The 15,553-nt window shown below is 44.1% G+C and overlaps 1 protein-coding gene across 1 annotated transcript in view; it reads right to left on the reverse strand.

Annotated features, from left to right (window-relative positions):
- The window catches only part of dnah5 (dynein, axonemal, heavy chain 5), a 126,530-nt gene that overhangs the window by 42,377 nt on the left and 68,600 nt on the right, over window positions 1-15,553 (reverse strand). The window contains 3 exon segments of the mRNA XM_048260674.1: window positions 1,122-1,236; window positions 13,216-13,447; window positions 14,543-14,810. Of these exon segments, the coding sequence (XP_048116631.1) occupies window positions 1,122-1,236; window positions 13,216-13,447; window positions 14,543-14,810 (615 nt within the window).

The raw sequence follows: 15,553 nt of genomic DNA on the forward strand, positions 1-15,553 counted from the left end.
GTGTGTGTGAGTGTGTGAGTTGTCAGTGTTTGTATTCTCATTCAGACTCCATCCCTGTGTCCGCTCTATTGACAAAGTGATGTGATTAATCGTCTGTATTGATCTTTGATTAGCCTGTAGCGTGGGGAGTTAGCGCTTCAGCTCGTCCATCATGTGGATGCACTCAAGTCGACGCGCGGTGGCAAACATAGTCTCCAGAGACGTGATCGACATGAACAACTCCGATGGCTTGATTAATCTCAAGGGGGAACAGGGCCTCCAAGCACACATCTGTTTCGGAGACATTCAACGATTCAACTGAGTCGTGTAACAGGACATGTCACTGGGAGTACAGTGCGTCGATATTTTTAAAGGTCAAGGCAGCCAGTGGAGCTGTGAGGAATCATCTGCCGGATCTCTTTCACTGGGCTGCTTTGGGACTGGAGTTTCTTTTCTCTTTCTCTTAAATCATTAGATGGGAAGCACAAAAAAAAAACAACCAAATGGGCTTCACAAAAACGAACTTCACCAGCGCAAATCAGGCCTTCGTGCATCAAATGCACATAGGATAAGATCTATCCATATTTCTGTGTTCCCAAGGCCTTTTTGCACAAAAAAAAAAATAACCAAAATGGGCTTCACAAAAACGAACTTCACCAGCGCAAATCAGGCCTTCGTGCATCAAATGCACATAGGATAAGATCTATCCATATTTCTGTGTTCCCTGCGTCATGCGTTAATGTTTAACCTATCCATCTCATTTGTGAAATTTTTTGAGTACATCCTTTGGTTTCTTGACATTCTTGGCTGTAGTTAACAGCACTGAAGCGTGCTCACTCACCATGTCCTCCTTGGCTGTGCAGTACGTACACACTATGCCAGTCTTGTTTGTGTGTATCAGGACTGAAGTATACACACTATGCCAGTCTTGTTTGTGTGTATCAGGACTGAAGTATACACACTATGCCAGTCTTGTTTGTGTGTATCAGGACTGAAGTATACACACTATGCCAGCCTTGTTTGTGTGTATCAGGACTGAAGTATACACACTATGCCAGCCTTGTTTGTGTGTATCAGGACTGAAGTATACACACTATGCCAGCCTTGTTTGTGTGTATCAGGACTGAAGCATACACACTCACCATGTCTGCCTTCTCATTGGCTATTTGCAGCTCCTTCTCCTTGACCTCCAGCTCCTTGCTGAGGGCAGCCACCGACTCAGACGCCTCCTTCAGCTTCTGCAGGCCTGTGTTCATCCTGACCAGTAAACAAGTAAACAAGTAAACCAGCTTGTATTCATCCTCACCAGTAAACAAGTAAACCAGCTTGTATTCATTCTCACAAGTAAACACAGGCAAGTAAACCAGCTTGTATTCATTCTCACCAGTAAACACAGGCAAGTAAACCAGCTTGTGCGTCGTGACTAACAATGCCCCTTAGATGTTGTAAAATCAGTGTAACCTACGGACTCGAGTGGCTTATTGCTTTTCTAAAACTGTTACTACAGTACATATATCTGGCAAGATTTCATAAAGCAATGGCACGGCAATGAAAAATTTAATGATTTATTCATAGATAATCATTCTTCCGCCAAGAAATATATTTCCTCTATCTGAATGGTTGCCAAGCAACGTTGAGCTGCAGCTACTCTAACTTTTGTATGTTGTGGTAGCGTAGTAGGCTACTATAGAACAAAATGCGGTCAAGGTGTATGTTTGGGTTGAATTTTTACAACAGCATCAAACACAATTTAGCCAATCGTAATCAAGGACCAGAACTATCCGTTTTAGAAAGGTACAGTAATAATTTACATGAAATGTCCCGTGACGTTTACTCATGGCTCATTTTAATGATAACATCACGTAATGTTTGTGATAGAAATGTACCAAAGGCAGTGTGAGGGTGAAAGTCAGGTAATAGAGGAGTGAGTTGTAGGTCATTTATCATCATAATAGCATTTGTAACGGCTCAGGAACTGCAACATAACATTTAGAAACCTCTGAGATAGGCAAGAGATGAACCAGATTAGGATGACCATTAACACTGAAATACTGTCCACCACTGGAGCGAGCGCACGCACACACACACACACACACACACACTTTGGAGCACACCAAGTCAGATCCAACGCCATCTCCTGGCTGCAAAAGCACAAGAGCATGATAGCCAATAGAGCAACAGTCCGACAGTCTGTTTACAAGCAGAGCGGTGCTTTAGGAGAACACGGCCCAGACCAGAACCAGAGCGGTGCTTTAGGAGAACACGGCCCAGACCAGAACCAGAGTGTGTATTTCTCTGGGACATCATACATCAGTGACAGGTACACCCACACGGATGGTCCATCATGATGGCAGGAGCAGCTGTAGCACACACTACTTGCCCCCTCTGGAGACATAATGTCAGTGGGGACCACACAGGTCATCGGGGGGTGGACAGTGGTGATGGTGCTATGGAATTAAATGACTGAGCACACCACGGTGACTGTGATGCAAAAATATCAATCATCTCTCGCACATATCTGATAACAGGACACATGCACGGCTGCTCACTGCATCGCTGCCTCTCTGCTTTTTATTTTTTATATAATTTTTTATTGAAAAAACATGAGTATTTACAATGACTTATCAGCAAAGTTACAAAAGATTTTTCTTCTTTTTTTCCTTTTTATACACACAAAACACCCCCCACCCATACACCCACCCACCCCCACTGGACCAACACAACAACAATGAAAATAATAAAATAGTAAAGGAAAAGGACATGTTTAGTTACAAATATCTATGAATAGACACACCTAAGTAAAATTAAAACACAGATACATGAATAGGGTTTCAATGAGGCACAACATGGCTTCAAAGCTCTGTATGACCTATTAAATTATGCCTTAAACGCAATCTCTGAATTCTTACAGTATTTAGTCCATCAATGTGTTGGGAAGCTCTTGAAGATTACCAAAGTATGTCAAAAGAGGTTCCCAGACTGACTGAAATTTGTCTGAGCATCTTATCGCAAATTTTATCTTCTCCAAATGTAAGAATTGCATTACATCTTTCAACCATTGTGCTGCTGTGGGTGGTATATTAGATTTCCAATGAAGCAGAATTTGCCTTCGTGCCAGCAAAGAAACAAATGCTATGATGTTGAGTTGTATCTTGGTCATGCTTGGTTCCTCATTTACTACACCAAATAATGCTATCATTGCACAAGGTTGTAAAGTGACTCCAAGGACTTTAGACAGCACATCAAATATTTCAGACCAGTACCCTGTTAACAAATGGCACGACCAAAACATGTGTGTCAAATCTGCCACATTAACATGACACCTGACACAACTACTATCAACATTTGGATAAAATGAAGAAATCTTCGCTCTACTCCAATGCAAGCGGTGAACCACCTTAAACTGGATTAGACTAAGCCTTGCACAAGAAGTACTATTGTTCACTCTTTTCAGAGCTTCAGTCCAAGTATCTTCAGAGATTTCAGTGCCAAGTTCTTTCTCCCATTTAAGTTTGATCCTGACCAGCTTGGCATTGTCCATTGACATGATCATTGTGTAAGAGTGTGCAGTAAAACCCCTCAACCAAAAAGGAACTTTCAAAACTGAATCTACTAGTGACTCATTAGGAAGGCTAGGAAACTGCGGGCTATGGCTCTTAGCAAATTGACGCGTTTGAAAATAGCGAAATAGGTCATTTTGTTGGAGGTCATATTTGGAACGTAAATCATTGAAACTAGAGAAGGTTCCATCCACATATAGATCACTGAACCTCATGATCCCTTTTCTATACCATGCTACAAAGGTGTGATCCCATTTGGCGGGTAAGAAGTTGTGATTGTTACACAGCGGAGTATAAGTCAGAAGAGTTTCCATCAGGTTGTTCTGCCTCCTAAACTGAGACCATATTTTGAGAGTAGATATTACCACGAGGTTGGATGTAAAATGTGATATCTTCATAGGAAGATTAGACGAAACCAGGGCAAGGCGAGATGATATGCATGACATGCCCTCCATTTCACACCAGTCTATACCTGGAGATTGAATCCAGTACGCTATTTTGTGGACATTTGCTGCCCAGTAGTAGCTTCTAAAATTTGTCAGAGCCAACCCGCCTCCAGCTCTTGGACGTTGTAAGAAATCTTTACTAATTCTAGGGTTCTGACCACTCCATATAAATTTAGATATTATTTTGTCAAGCTGACAGAAAAATGATTTGGATAAGAAGATAGGAATACATTGAAACAAATAAAAATCTTGGCAGAACGTTCATTTTAACACAATTCACTCTGCCTGCTAAAGTCAGATGCAAAATGTCCCATTTTTGTAAGTCTAATTTAAGTTTAGACATGAGTGGGGCAAAATTTCCATCAAAGAGGTTTTTAAATGCAGGGGTTATGTTAATACCCAAATATTTGAATCCTGATCTAAATATGAAATGGCAGAGCATGATCTGGGATTTGCATAGCTAATTTGTTTATAGGTAAACATTCACTTTTTGATAAGTTAAGTTTATAGCCCGAGATCTGACCAAAAGTATGTAACACTGAAATAATTGTATTGATACTTTGCATTGGATCTGATATGTAAAGCAACATATCATCTGCATATAATGATAACTTCATTTCCAGTCCCCATCTACTTATACCATGTATTGAGGGTGTTGATTTGAGGACCAGAGCTAATGGTTCTATTGCTAATGTGAATAATAAAGGGGCGCAATGGGCCACCCTGTCTGGTACCTCTAGACAGAGAGAAACATTGGGAGCGCATTTGATTTGTAATAACTGAGGCTTTAGGAGAGGAGTAAAGCAGTTGGATCCAGTTGGTAAATGTTTTACCAAAACCAAATGTCTTTAAAGCAAAAAAAAGAAAATCCCATTCAACGCGGTCGAAAACCTTCTCCGCATCTAATGAAACCACAACTTCTGGGGAATCATCAGATGAGGGACTATACAACACATTCATAAACCGTCTAATGTTGGAAAATAAATGCCGCCCTTTGATGAAACCTGTCTGGTCAGTTGATATTATATGTGGTAATGGTGTTTCCAAACGTGTAGCCAATAATTTGGACAGTATTTTAATATCAGTGTTTAAAAGTGATACTGGTCGGTATGATCCACATTTTGAAGCATCCCTACCCGGCTTTAACAGAAGAGTTATGGATGCTTCATTAAGGGAGTCAGGCAATTTGCCCTGTGACAATGCATCAATAAACATATTTAATAGTAGGGGGGTTAGCCGATCAGAGATTTTTTTATAGAAGTCAATTGGAAAGCTATCTGGCCCTGGGGATTTTCCATTTTGCATGGCTGAGATGGCAGATCTAACCTCCTCAAGTGCCATCGGTTGATCAAGATACTCCTTGTGGTTAGTAGATAGTGTGGGGACTTTAAAGGTTTTAAAGCAATCGTGAGTTATATAAATCAAAATAGTCCTTAAAAGTAGCATTTATTTTTAGGGGGGTCTGTTGTGATTCCACCGGTTGCATCTTCAATTTTTTATATAATCTGTGCTGCTGACCTAGATTTAAGTTGATGTGCCAAAAGACGCCCTGATTTTTCTCCATGTTCATAATGCAATCCACGCGATCTCATAATAAGTCGTTCCGTTTCAGAAGTAGAAATTAAGTTAAACTGAGTTTGTAATGATATTCTCTCTTTATAAAGAGATGGACTTGGAGAGGAGGAATATTTACTATCTAAATCAGATATGGCATCCATTAGCTGCTGTTTTTGTTTCTTTCTTTCCCTATTACGATGAGAAGAATAATCTATTATTTCTCCCCTAAGATAGGCTTTAAGTGTCTCCCATAGCAATGATGGGGATACAGAATCCATTTTGTTAGTTTCCAAAAAAGTATTTAATGCTACACCTATTGAAGTGCAGAATGCGTTATCTGAAATCAATCAACTAAAATGATCTAAAATCAACAGCTGGGTGTTAAGGTCTGGTAGATGACATACAACCCTTTGCACATATCCAGCATCATCCCAATTAGGAGCATATATATTCACCAGTAATACAGGTATATGAAAGAGTTGCCCAGATACTATAACATAACGGCCTTGTGGATCAGATATATAGCTAGATGAAGTGAACTGAATTCTTTTATGTATTATTATTGCTGTACCTCTTGCTTTGGTGTTAAAGCTAGAATGAAATATTTACCCCACCCAATGTCTCTTTAAGCATAGTTGATCTGCATTACGTAAGTGCGTTTCTTGGAGAAATTCAATACCAGTTTTCAGATTTTTTTTTACGTGAGAGAGTATTTTACCTCTTTTAACAGGGCAATTAAGACCTTTAACGTTCCACGACGTAAACCTGACGGTTGACCCGCCAACATTTACCCAGCCATACAGATTTGCACATAGTGATCATTTCACCTTTTACATACAAAACGTGTGTCATGCCTTTAAACACCATTAAAGTCAGTAATAATACACAGTGAAATCCAACAAGTTGACAATGACAAACAGAACTAGAATGCAAAGTCCAGCCTACCCCATTATCCCCAATAAACCCAACCCCTCCTATCTCTGCTAAATTAGCAGCACGCAGGATTCGTCCCTTTTCTAAACGCTCCCAAAAACTCGTTATCAAAAACATTACTCTCTAGAGAGCCCCTGAGTTAACATAATAGTGAAGAAAACTCCTATACATTCAAAGTACTTATGAACAAGAACAAAACTAAAAATACATAATAATAAAATAAAAATAACAAACTGAAACATGCCTTAACAGTCCACGGCATACCATATGTGGAGCCTAGCCCCGCAGTAGGCTACTTAGTGCTAGTTCATCTCAGATGTAGCCATTAGCTTACTTTACCCGTTGTTGGTGAATGGATGTTGCGTTAGTCCTCCTGTTCGATAGAGGCCGAGGTGTTGATGTTTCTCTCAACTTTTTGGGAGTAGAAGGTCTCGGCATCCGCTGGTGTTTCAAACATAAAAGTTTCCCCTCCATGGGTCACGCGTAAACGCGCAGGGTAGAGTAGCCTGAATTGAACTCCCTTCCGATAGAGAGCCGCTTTGACGTTCTTGAAGGCTGCATGCTTCTTGGAGATATTATAGCTAAGTTCAGGGTAAAACCTTAGTGTCTTACCCTCGTATATTGCGTCTTTCTGCCTTGACCAACGCAGAACTCGCTCTTGGTCTTGATATCTGTGGAAGGCGACGATTATGGGTCTGGGTGACTGACCCTTTTTAGGTTTCTTTACCAGAGCCCGATGTGCGCGGCCCAGTTCAGGCGGTGTAGAGAATAGGTTCTCCGTGGTGTCTTTCAAAAGTGTGGAAACAAATGTAGCCATGTCGTCCCCTGTTTCACTATCCTCTGGCACATTTATAATACGAAGATTTACTCTTCTAGACCGGTTTTCAAGGTCATCAACGCGATCAACCAGCGTAGCATTCAGAGCTTGCAATTTCGTGATGGCTTTCTCTGCCTTGAACAGGGCGTCAAAGTTTTCGCCTGTTGAAGTCTCCACCACGGTGACTCTCCTTCCCAATGTGTTCACCATTTCGTGGAAGTTCGCTATGGATGCTTGGATAGGCGCCAGAGACGTTTTAATCAAACCTGCCATGTCCTCTTTCAGATGTTCGCCTTGTTTTTCCATTTCTGTCGCCAACATCGTAGCCAGGTCATTAGCCTTAGCAGCATTCGCCATGTTAGCTACCTTGCCACTTGGTCTTAGGTTGGGCTTTTTCGGCTCAGTATCTTCCTTTGGCATGTTCCAACAACGACCATGAGACCGCGAGGTACAATTTACATACCGATGCACGGCTCATGACGTTCTCTTTCTCATTCTCGCCTTGGTCTTGAGAACTTGATCGTCTTGGATTATATTGGATCATCATTCTGAGACGTGTGCAGCTTCAAAGAGTAGCAGACTGCCCTCACAACAAGCTGTGTCTCAGAGCAAGTGGAGTTACGTGAGTAGGCTTAGTTGAGTGTCCGTGTTTGATCGGCCCCACTCACTAGTTTTTGGCATATTTATAGCATTCTGAGTGTCTGTATGCTTGGCACCACTCATTGCTATCATTGTTAGATTGCTTGGTTGTTGCTTAGTTGAGTGTCCGTGTGCAATCGGCTCCACTCACTAATTAATTTAGTTACAGCATCGTGAGTTAGTCTGTATGCTTGGCAGCTCTCACGACTAATTTACGTTATTACACCTTTATTAACGTTACGTGCAAATTTAGTTGAGAGTCCGCGCGTTAGCGGCTCCATTCACTTATCAATAGCCAATTAAGTTAGCCTACACATTGAGTGTCTGTATGCTCGGCACCACTCATTGATATTGTTGTTATTTACAAGTAACGTCGAGTGTCCGTGTGATGATCGGCTCCACTCTTGTCTGACTTGCCACCAGGGCTCCGAACCGGTTCAAGGAACGAAAACGAAAACCGAAAACAAACTGAATTTTACGGAATTTTTACGAGGAGCGGAAACGGAAACGGAAACAAAATGGTCTACAACTGTTCCGTTGTACTGAAATCCACAAAACCGGTTAATAACGTTTTTTTTTTTTTTCTCTATATATTTTATAAAATTTCACAAAAGCATATCCTAAGTGTTCTACTCGTTTGATTGTAGGCGAACAGCCTAATAATTTGATTTCTGCAGTTTGAAAAAAAAAAAACGAATAAATGGACCTTTGGTCCAAATGTGTATATTTTGTCCTGCTGTTGTAATATAACCTATCCGTCTGCCACTTCGGATCTTAGGCCAGCTCGTAGCGTAGGCTACTAAAACTGATTTGGAAATTGTTTGTAGCCTATGCGTAATAGCCTATTTTGCCTGTCCACGCCTTGTCGTTTTAAAGTCGGGATTTGAAATGTTTGCGCAATTATAGCCTATTCTATGTAGAAGAGTTAAACGGGAAATTTGAGATAGGCCTTGTCAGCAACAGACAGGTTCGTTTATAAACAGGGTTGGAATTATAGCGCAAGCCTTTAAAGATCTCCATATGGATAAAACTTAGGCTACAACCAGGTAAGGAGTTTAGCACGTATCCAGAAATATTTTTGATAAGAAATTATTTATAGGCATAGGTTAGGCCTACAGTAAGTCTGTAGGCTATGGAATGGATAGCCCATCTGATTTTTTTTGGATGCCGCCTGTGATTTATTATTTTTGGGCGTAGCTACGGTATAGGCTAAATCAAGGGGAAATAATGAGTATGTCTATTCTAAGGTAAAGTCCACAAAATAGACTTGATAGGCCCGCCAAACACTGCCGGAACTTTAAGAACGAACGATATTTTGCGTTCCGAACCGGTTCAGGACCGATATGTTGGCGGCGGAATACATGCAAGAACGAAAACGTTAAACATAGGCCTACCTGAACCGTTAGGAACGGAACGTTTGAAAAATTATTTCGTTTTCAAGCCCTGCTTGCCACTGAGAAACCCTGTCACGGTTTGCTCACAACTGGCTTTGCATCCGAACACCTAACTTAGTGGTTGACGGTGCTTCTGTTATTGCCACTGGGATCGCCTATCCTAGAGCGCGGCTGCGTTAAGGTGGGCTTCCCTATAACAACGTTACCTGGCTACTGCTGACTGGATTTTATTGAGTTGGGTAAGTATAGCCTGTGAATTCTCCATCTCTGGGTAACGTTCATCTTGAGGCTACTGAGCGCCCGAGTTTGATCGGCTCCGCTCTAGTACATTCCTTGTCGAATTCAGGCTAACTGCTGAGACTATTGACCACGCTGCAATAGCACTTAGCTAAAGTTGCAGTGGTGCTATACCTGGTAGCAACTCACTGTGAACTAACTGACTCTCCTGAATCATGGAATCTGCCTGGTGTGTTCAGTGTCATAGCACCATGGATGTGTTGGATGGACATGATAGTTGCCCGTCTTGTCTGAGCATTAACCACCTGCGTGAGGCGCTGACAAATCCATGCCCAGCCTGTAACATGATGCCCTTGGAGCTACGCCGCCTCCGCTTAGCTGGGCTTGAACCGGATTCTGATGCGACTCTCCCCCCCTCGGGGGTGAGTGCTGCTGATGGGAAAAGGAAGGCTGTGGACCCGCTTGCTGCCAAAGCGAAGAAGAATCTTCTGTGGACATAGCTCAGCTAGTTTGCGAGCCATCATCTAGTGTTCAGCATTTACAAGCTATGTTGTCTGCTGTGCACCCAGCTCCTGCTCACAGGCTACAGACTGGGGAGGGACAACATGGTCCACTATCAGCTTTGTCACAATTTAGCACAGACTCCAACACTCTGGCAGACTCAGATGCTGTGTCAGTCGCTGCTTCTGAGACCCTCTTCTCTGGCAGCTTGGCCAGCGCTTATGGTGAGGAGGAGCCTGCTACAGAGCATGCCCTTTCAACACATTCGCTCAGTGGGAGTGGTTCGGATCCCCAGAGCTCTGCATCAGCATCAAATCCTTTAGCAGCACCCATTCAGAACACACTGAAGGTAGCTTTGGCCTGTCTTAAATTGGATGTCCCACAGACTACACCGGGACCTTCTAATCTTTTGCGCCGCCCTGCTGGGTCTTCTGATCTGCGCATGCCACAGTGCCCTGATTTCACTGGTGTTGTCACAGACTCATTTCGAATGGCTATGGCATCCAGACCTGATCGCACTATTCGTGCATTAGCGGCAATGGTGGAGCCCGACACTGTTGGACTTGGGAGAATGCCTACAGTGGAGCCCTGTGTTGCTTCTCTTATCATTTCACCTGATGAAGCCCTGCGGCAGATTATTCGCTGCCCAAATGCAAAATGCCGCCGCACAGATGATCTCCTGGGTAGAGCTTACAGTGCTACAGCTTCTCTTGGTAGAGTAGGTAACTCTTTGGCTCACCTGCTGCTGGCCATGCATACATCACTTGCGCCATCTGCGGATGCTACAGTGAACGAGTTAATGGACTCCTCTCTTCAGTCCCTTGGTGCAATTGCCAACGAATGTGGTCGGACCCTTGGGCCTTTGGTACAAGCCGGGAGGCAGGTGTGGTTAGCTCAATCCCCACTGCCAGAACCCTGTCGGAACAGTATGAGGGCCTTGCCCTTAATTCCGGGGCAGATCCTCGGTCCCGCAGCTCAGGAGGCCCTTGAACACCGCATCTTTGTCTCCGAGACCCGAAATCATCTCATTGGCCCTCAGCCTTTCGGCGCCCCACACAGGCTCCTCAGTCACGACGCCGTGATGGCGCCGGTGCCTTTCGTCATCAGGCTGCCACCTACCGTGGTTCAGCCGCATGTTCTGTCCTCGCCCTCCCACTGGCCGGGGACAAACCTCAGCCCATGGGAAGCCACCCAGACACCAGGAACCACATACTTTCAGGCCTACAGGGGGTTTGCTTCGTCGGCGCCCCCCCAAAGATACCAGAACCACTGTCCCACGTCGCTGACTCCGTCAGGTCGACAGTGGGGTGGTTCACAGGAGCTCAGCTCAGCCGCTGGAGGGAGATTACCTCCAATCGCTGGCTCCTGCGTACACTTTCGGAGGGATATCGTCTCCAATTCCGCTGTCGACCCCCACTTCATACCGTGGTGCGACAGACTGCTTTCCATCAAAGGCACCCTCTCACTGGTGCGCAGGGGTCGGGGCGGCATTGCGTGGTGCCCCCCTGTCAGACATCTGTTCAGCTGCAATGTGGTCTTCTCCCAGCACGTTCACCAGGTTTTACTGTCTGAATGTGGAGTTGTTTCCTCTGGGACATATGGCTGTGCTTACTGCTGTCTTGCCTAATTGAGGGTAAGTTTCCTTGTGACATAGTTGGTATACGTCTTCCACTAGTCTATCGACTGCCTCTAGCGGTCTGGAAGGACTGAAATAGAACGCTGGTTACGAATGTAACCGTGGTTCTATGAAGGAGTGGAAGACCGCCAGAGTCTCTGGTCACTCGGAAGGGCGAAAATGACCGTTGAGAACGTCATGAGCCGTGCATCGGTATTTATATTGTACCTCATGGTCACGTGATGACATAAGTTTTATACATGTTTCTCGACCAATGCGCGAGCGCATGAGGATTTCCACTAGTCTATTGACTGCCTCTGGCGGTCTTCCACTCCTTCATAGAACCACGGTTACATACGTAACCAGCGTTTTCTCTGCAGTAACACCCCCCATTCACACAGAACAGTTCTCTCTGCAGTAACACCCCCTATTCACACAGAACAGTTCTCTCTGCAGTAACACCCCCCATTCACACAGAAAAAACAACTAAAACAAGTAAAGAAATACAATCAAATCAAACAATGTTTTAATACCAATATTTCCCACTATTTCTAGGGCTAGCATCAAAAGGATTTGTTTTCAGGGGACAAGAAGTTCATCTTTTTTAGATTCGGGAATAACGAATGTAGGTATAGTGGGTGCACATGGACTGGAGATGTTTGCTGAATAAGTTGACAAGATCCGACCGGATTTGTGGCTGCACTGCAACATTAAGCTGGTCTTGCGCAGGCTTTTCAACTTCCAGTGAGCCACGAGTTCATATTCATCTTGACAGTAGCATTCTTTTTAGAACCGACCACATGTAAGTAGTAAGTAAACACCATGTAAGCGGCTTTGTGAAAAGGCCCAGCACCACACAGACACAAGGCATGAGGCGAGAGGTGGACGTGCTATTAGAAACCGTGTGGCAGCTAAACTACCACTAACTTTCTAAACACACATACGATAGGAGTGACATGCTCTGTGGCATGCAATTAGCCTCTCACACTTGCCTACAACTTCCCTAAAAATGTAATCTAACATCAATAAATGTTAAACACATCAGAACATAGCAACTACGCTAGAATAACTATAGCGTAGCACATTGCCCAATAGCACCATGGGATTTGTGTACTATAGAGTAACACATTGCCCAATGGCACCATGGGATTTGTGTACTATAGCATAGCACATTGCCCAATAGCACCATGGGATTTGTGTATTATAGCATAGCACATTGCCCAATAGCACCATGGGATTTGTGTACTATAGCATAGCACATTGCCCAATAGCACCATGGGATTTGTGTACTATAGCATAGCACATTGCCCAATGGCACCATGGGATTTGTGTACTATAGCATAGCACATTGCCCAATAGCACCATGGGATTTGTGTATTATAGCATAGCACATTGCCCAATAGCACCATGGGATTTGTGTACTATAGCGTAGCACATTGCCCAATGGCACCATGGGATTTGTGTACTATAGAGTAGCACATTGCCCAATGGCACCGTGGCTGGAGGTTGGGAGCGGCAGTGAGGCTGTGGACTGTACCTGTTGGCGAGCGTGTGCACCTCGGAGCGCTTCTCCTGGTAGATGCCCTTGTAGCCCTGGATGAAGGACAGGTAGGACTTAGGGGTGACGTGGGTGGAGCGGCGGTAGCGCTGGAAGTACTCCACGCAGCGTCCGGCCACACCGTCCTGGAAGGAGCCCATACACTGCACCACCTCTGCCTTCACCTGGCCCGAGCAGTCCACCTCGTAGCTGGACAGGAAGTGCTCCGACACTGGTGGGGAGGAAGGGTGCGAGACGAGAGTCAAGGTCAAGTTAGGATGCACGTGATGGGCAATATTTGATGAGAAATATAATGCACATATGACACATTATATACACATACTGTACATGAACACACATATAAATACACAGACACATGAACACACGCTTACACACACAAACACACAGATACACTCAAAGCACTGTCATGGGCAGATTAACAGACTCAGATGAACACACACACACACACACACACACACACACAGGCACACAGGCACACAGGGACCCACAGACACACACAAACACAGACACACACTTCTGCTCATTTCAAACGCATGAAAAAGCTCATAAATGACGGAGCTTGATTTGGACTCCTGATTGCTATTGTGACTGATTGCTTTCCTAAGTGAAACGTAATTGTCTCTTTGATTACTTCAAGCCATGAATAGTGTATGAGGGCCAACTGAAAGAAAAGAGCATTTTATTTAACACACATCGTGGCCAGAACACCAGCTGAGGCCTTGCCTTCTCTTCTCTCTCTCTGTTGGGTTTCTAGCCAGTAATGTGCCCAAGTCTACTGGAACTGATTTACTCAAGCATCATAAAACAAACACTGAAATGAAAACAAACTGCTTGGCAAGTATGGATGTCTATTCAGTTTGATAACATGCCATAAGTGGAGAGAGAGAGAGAGAGAGAGAGAGAGAGAGAGAGAGAGAGAGAGAGAGAGAGAGAACCCACCACAGTGTGAACATCACTGCATGTTAGTAAGGAGTGAATGGGGGGACGGAAGGCAAGGATAGTCCTCTAAATCCTTCTACTTAACTTTAGCTTTTCCTGTTTAAATCACTTCCCCTAACTCAAACATAATGTTGGTTTAGATAGTTTAAACTTTAAGTGCATCATCTTAGCTTTCCCACACCAACATAAAGGAAGAATTTGTCTTGCTAGGAGACATTATGAAATTGAACAAATCTCTCTACTAGAGCAATGTACTGACTAGTACTCATGATTCACAGACCGATCAACACCCTGATTGGGCAGAGAGATCTTTGACCTGACCGTAGCACCAATGAAACCCCTGCTCTGAGCTCAAAGTCCAGCCTACCTGCCACAAGGGCGTCTTTAGGCCAGCGGCTGAACCAGTCCATGGTGCAACCGGAGATGAGTGCGGGGAACTTGAGTGCCCGCCCGCGGAACCTCTCCCCCACCGGCGAGAAGCACAGCACCACGTGCAGGTTCTGCCGCACCCGGCCCATGAAGTACTCGTGCAGGTTCTCGTTGGTGGGTGGCCGCCGGGGAAACTCCCGCTTCATGACAGGAATGAGGTCGCTGAGGATTTCGTCGATCTCATCCCGAGCAAACAGGTTCGACACCTGAATGGGTAATGGGTACACAGGGAGCTTATCACCACCAGCAACCACCAGAAAGAAACAACACTGGGAACAGTGTTAGGAAAGGTTCTATTTCCATGTAGGTGAAGTGTTAACAACTTCATCAGGCAGTATTAATTAGAGTGGCTGAGCAGACCTATACACTATGCAGTGTTCCTGTTGACATTTACACATTAACATATAGAATCTACAACTAATTACTTCAATCATTTGGACATTCCTGACACTGAGTGAATTAACAATGGAATATATGCATAGCATTACAAAAACAAAGAGTACAAATGAAACGTTAATTCAGCTCAGGCTCATGTGCAAACAATATTTCATCTTATTAGTTTGCACAATGACATTTCATCATTTGCTCTGCAAGCATGGGGCCCGTCATCGCCTGAGGGACCGAGGTGGACTGAGAGTGTGACATTCCTCAGGGTCTGTAGGTGTTGACAAGCCCTGCTGGACCGGGGTCGAAAAAGTGAAGGTCCCTCTGGGCAGAAACATGATGTGTCAGGAGGTGTGATACCTCACATGTGCTCATGCTACTGCAAGGCTTGTCACTAATCACAACATGTCACCACTCTCACTTCTTAATGGTGGGAGATCTTAACATTTCTCTGGCAAACAGACTCTGCACAGACTCTTCTGTGAAGACAGTTAAAGGTTTTAAGACTTCTTATATAGTGTGGCTTATCATATGAAGACTAGCTATCGAAACTATTCATATACTG

This window comes from Alosa alosa, chromosome 13, assembly GCF_017589495.1.
Source record: "Alosa alosa isolate M-15738 ecotype Scorff River chromosome 13, AALO_Geno_1.1, whole genome shotgun sequence".
Taxonomy (NCBI): Eukaryota; Metazoa; Chordata; class Actinopteri; order Clupeiformes; family Clupeidae; genus Alosa; species Alosa alosa.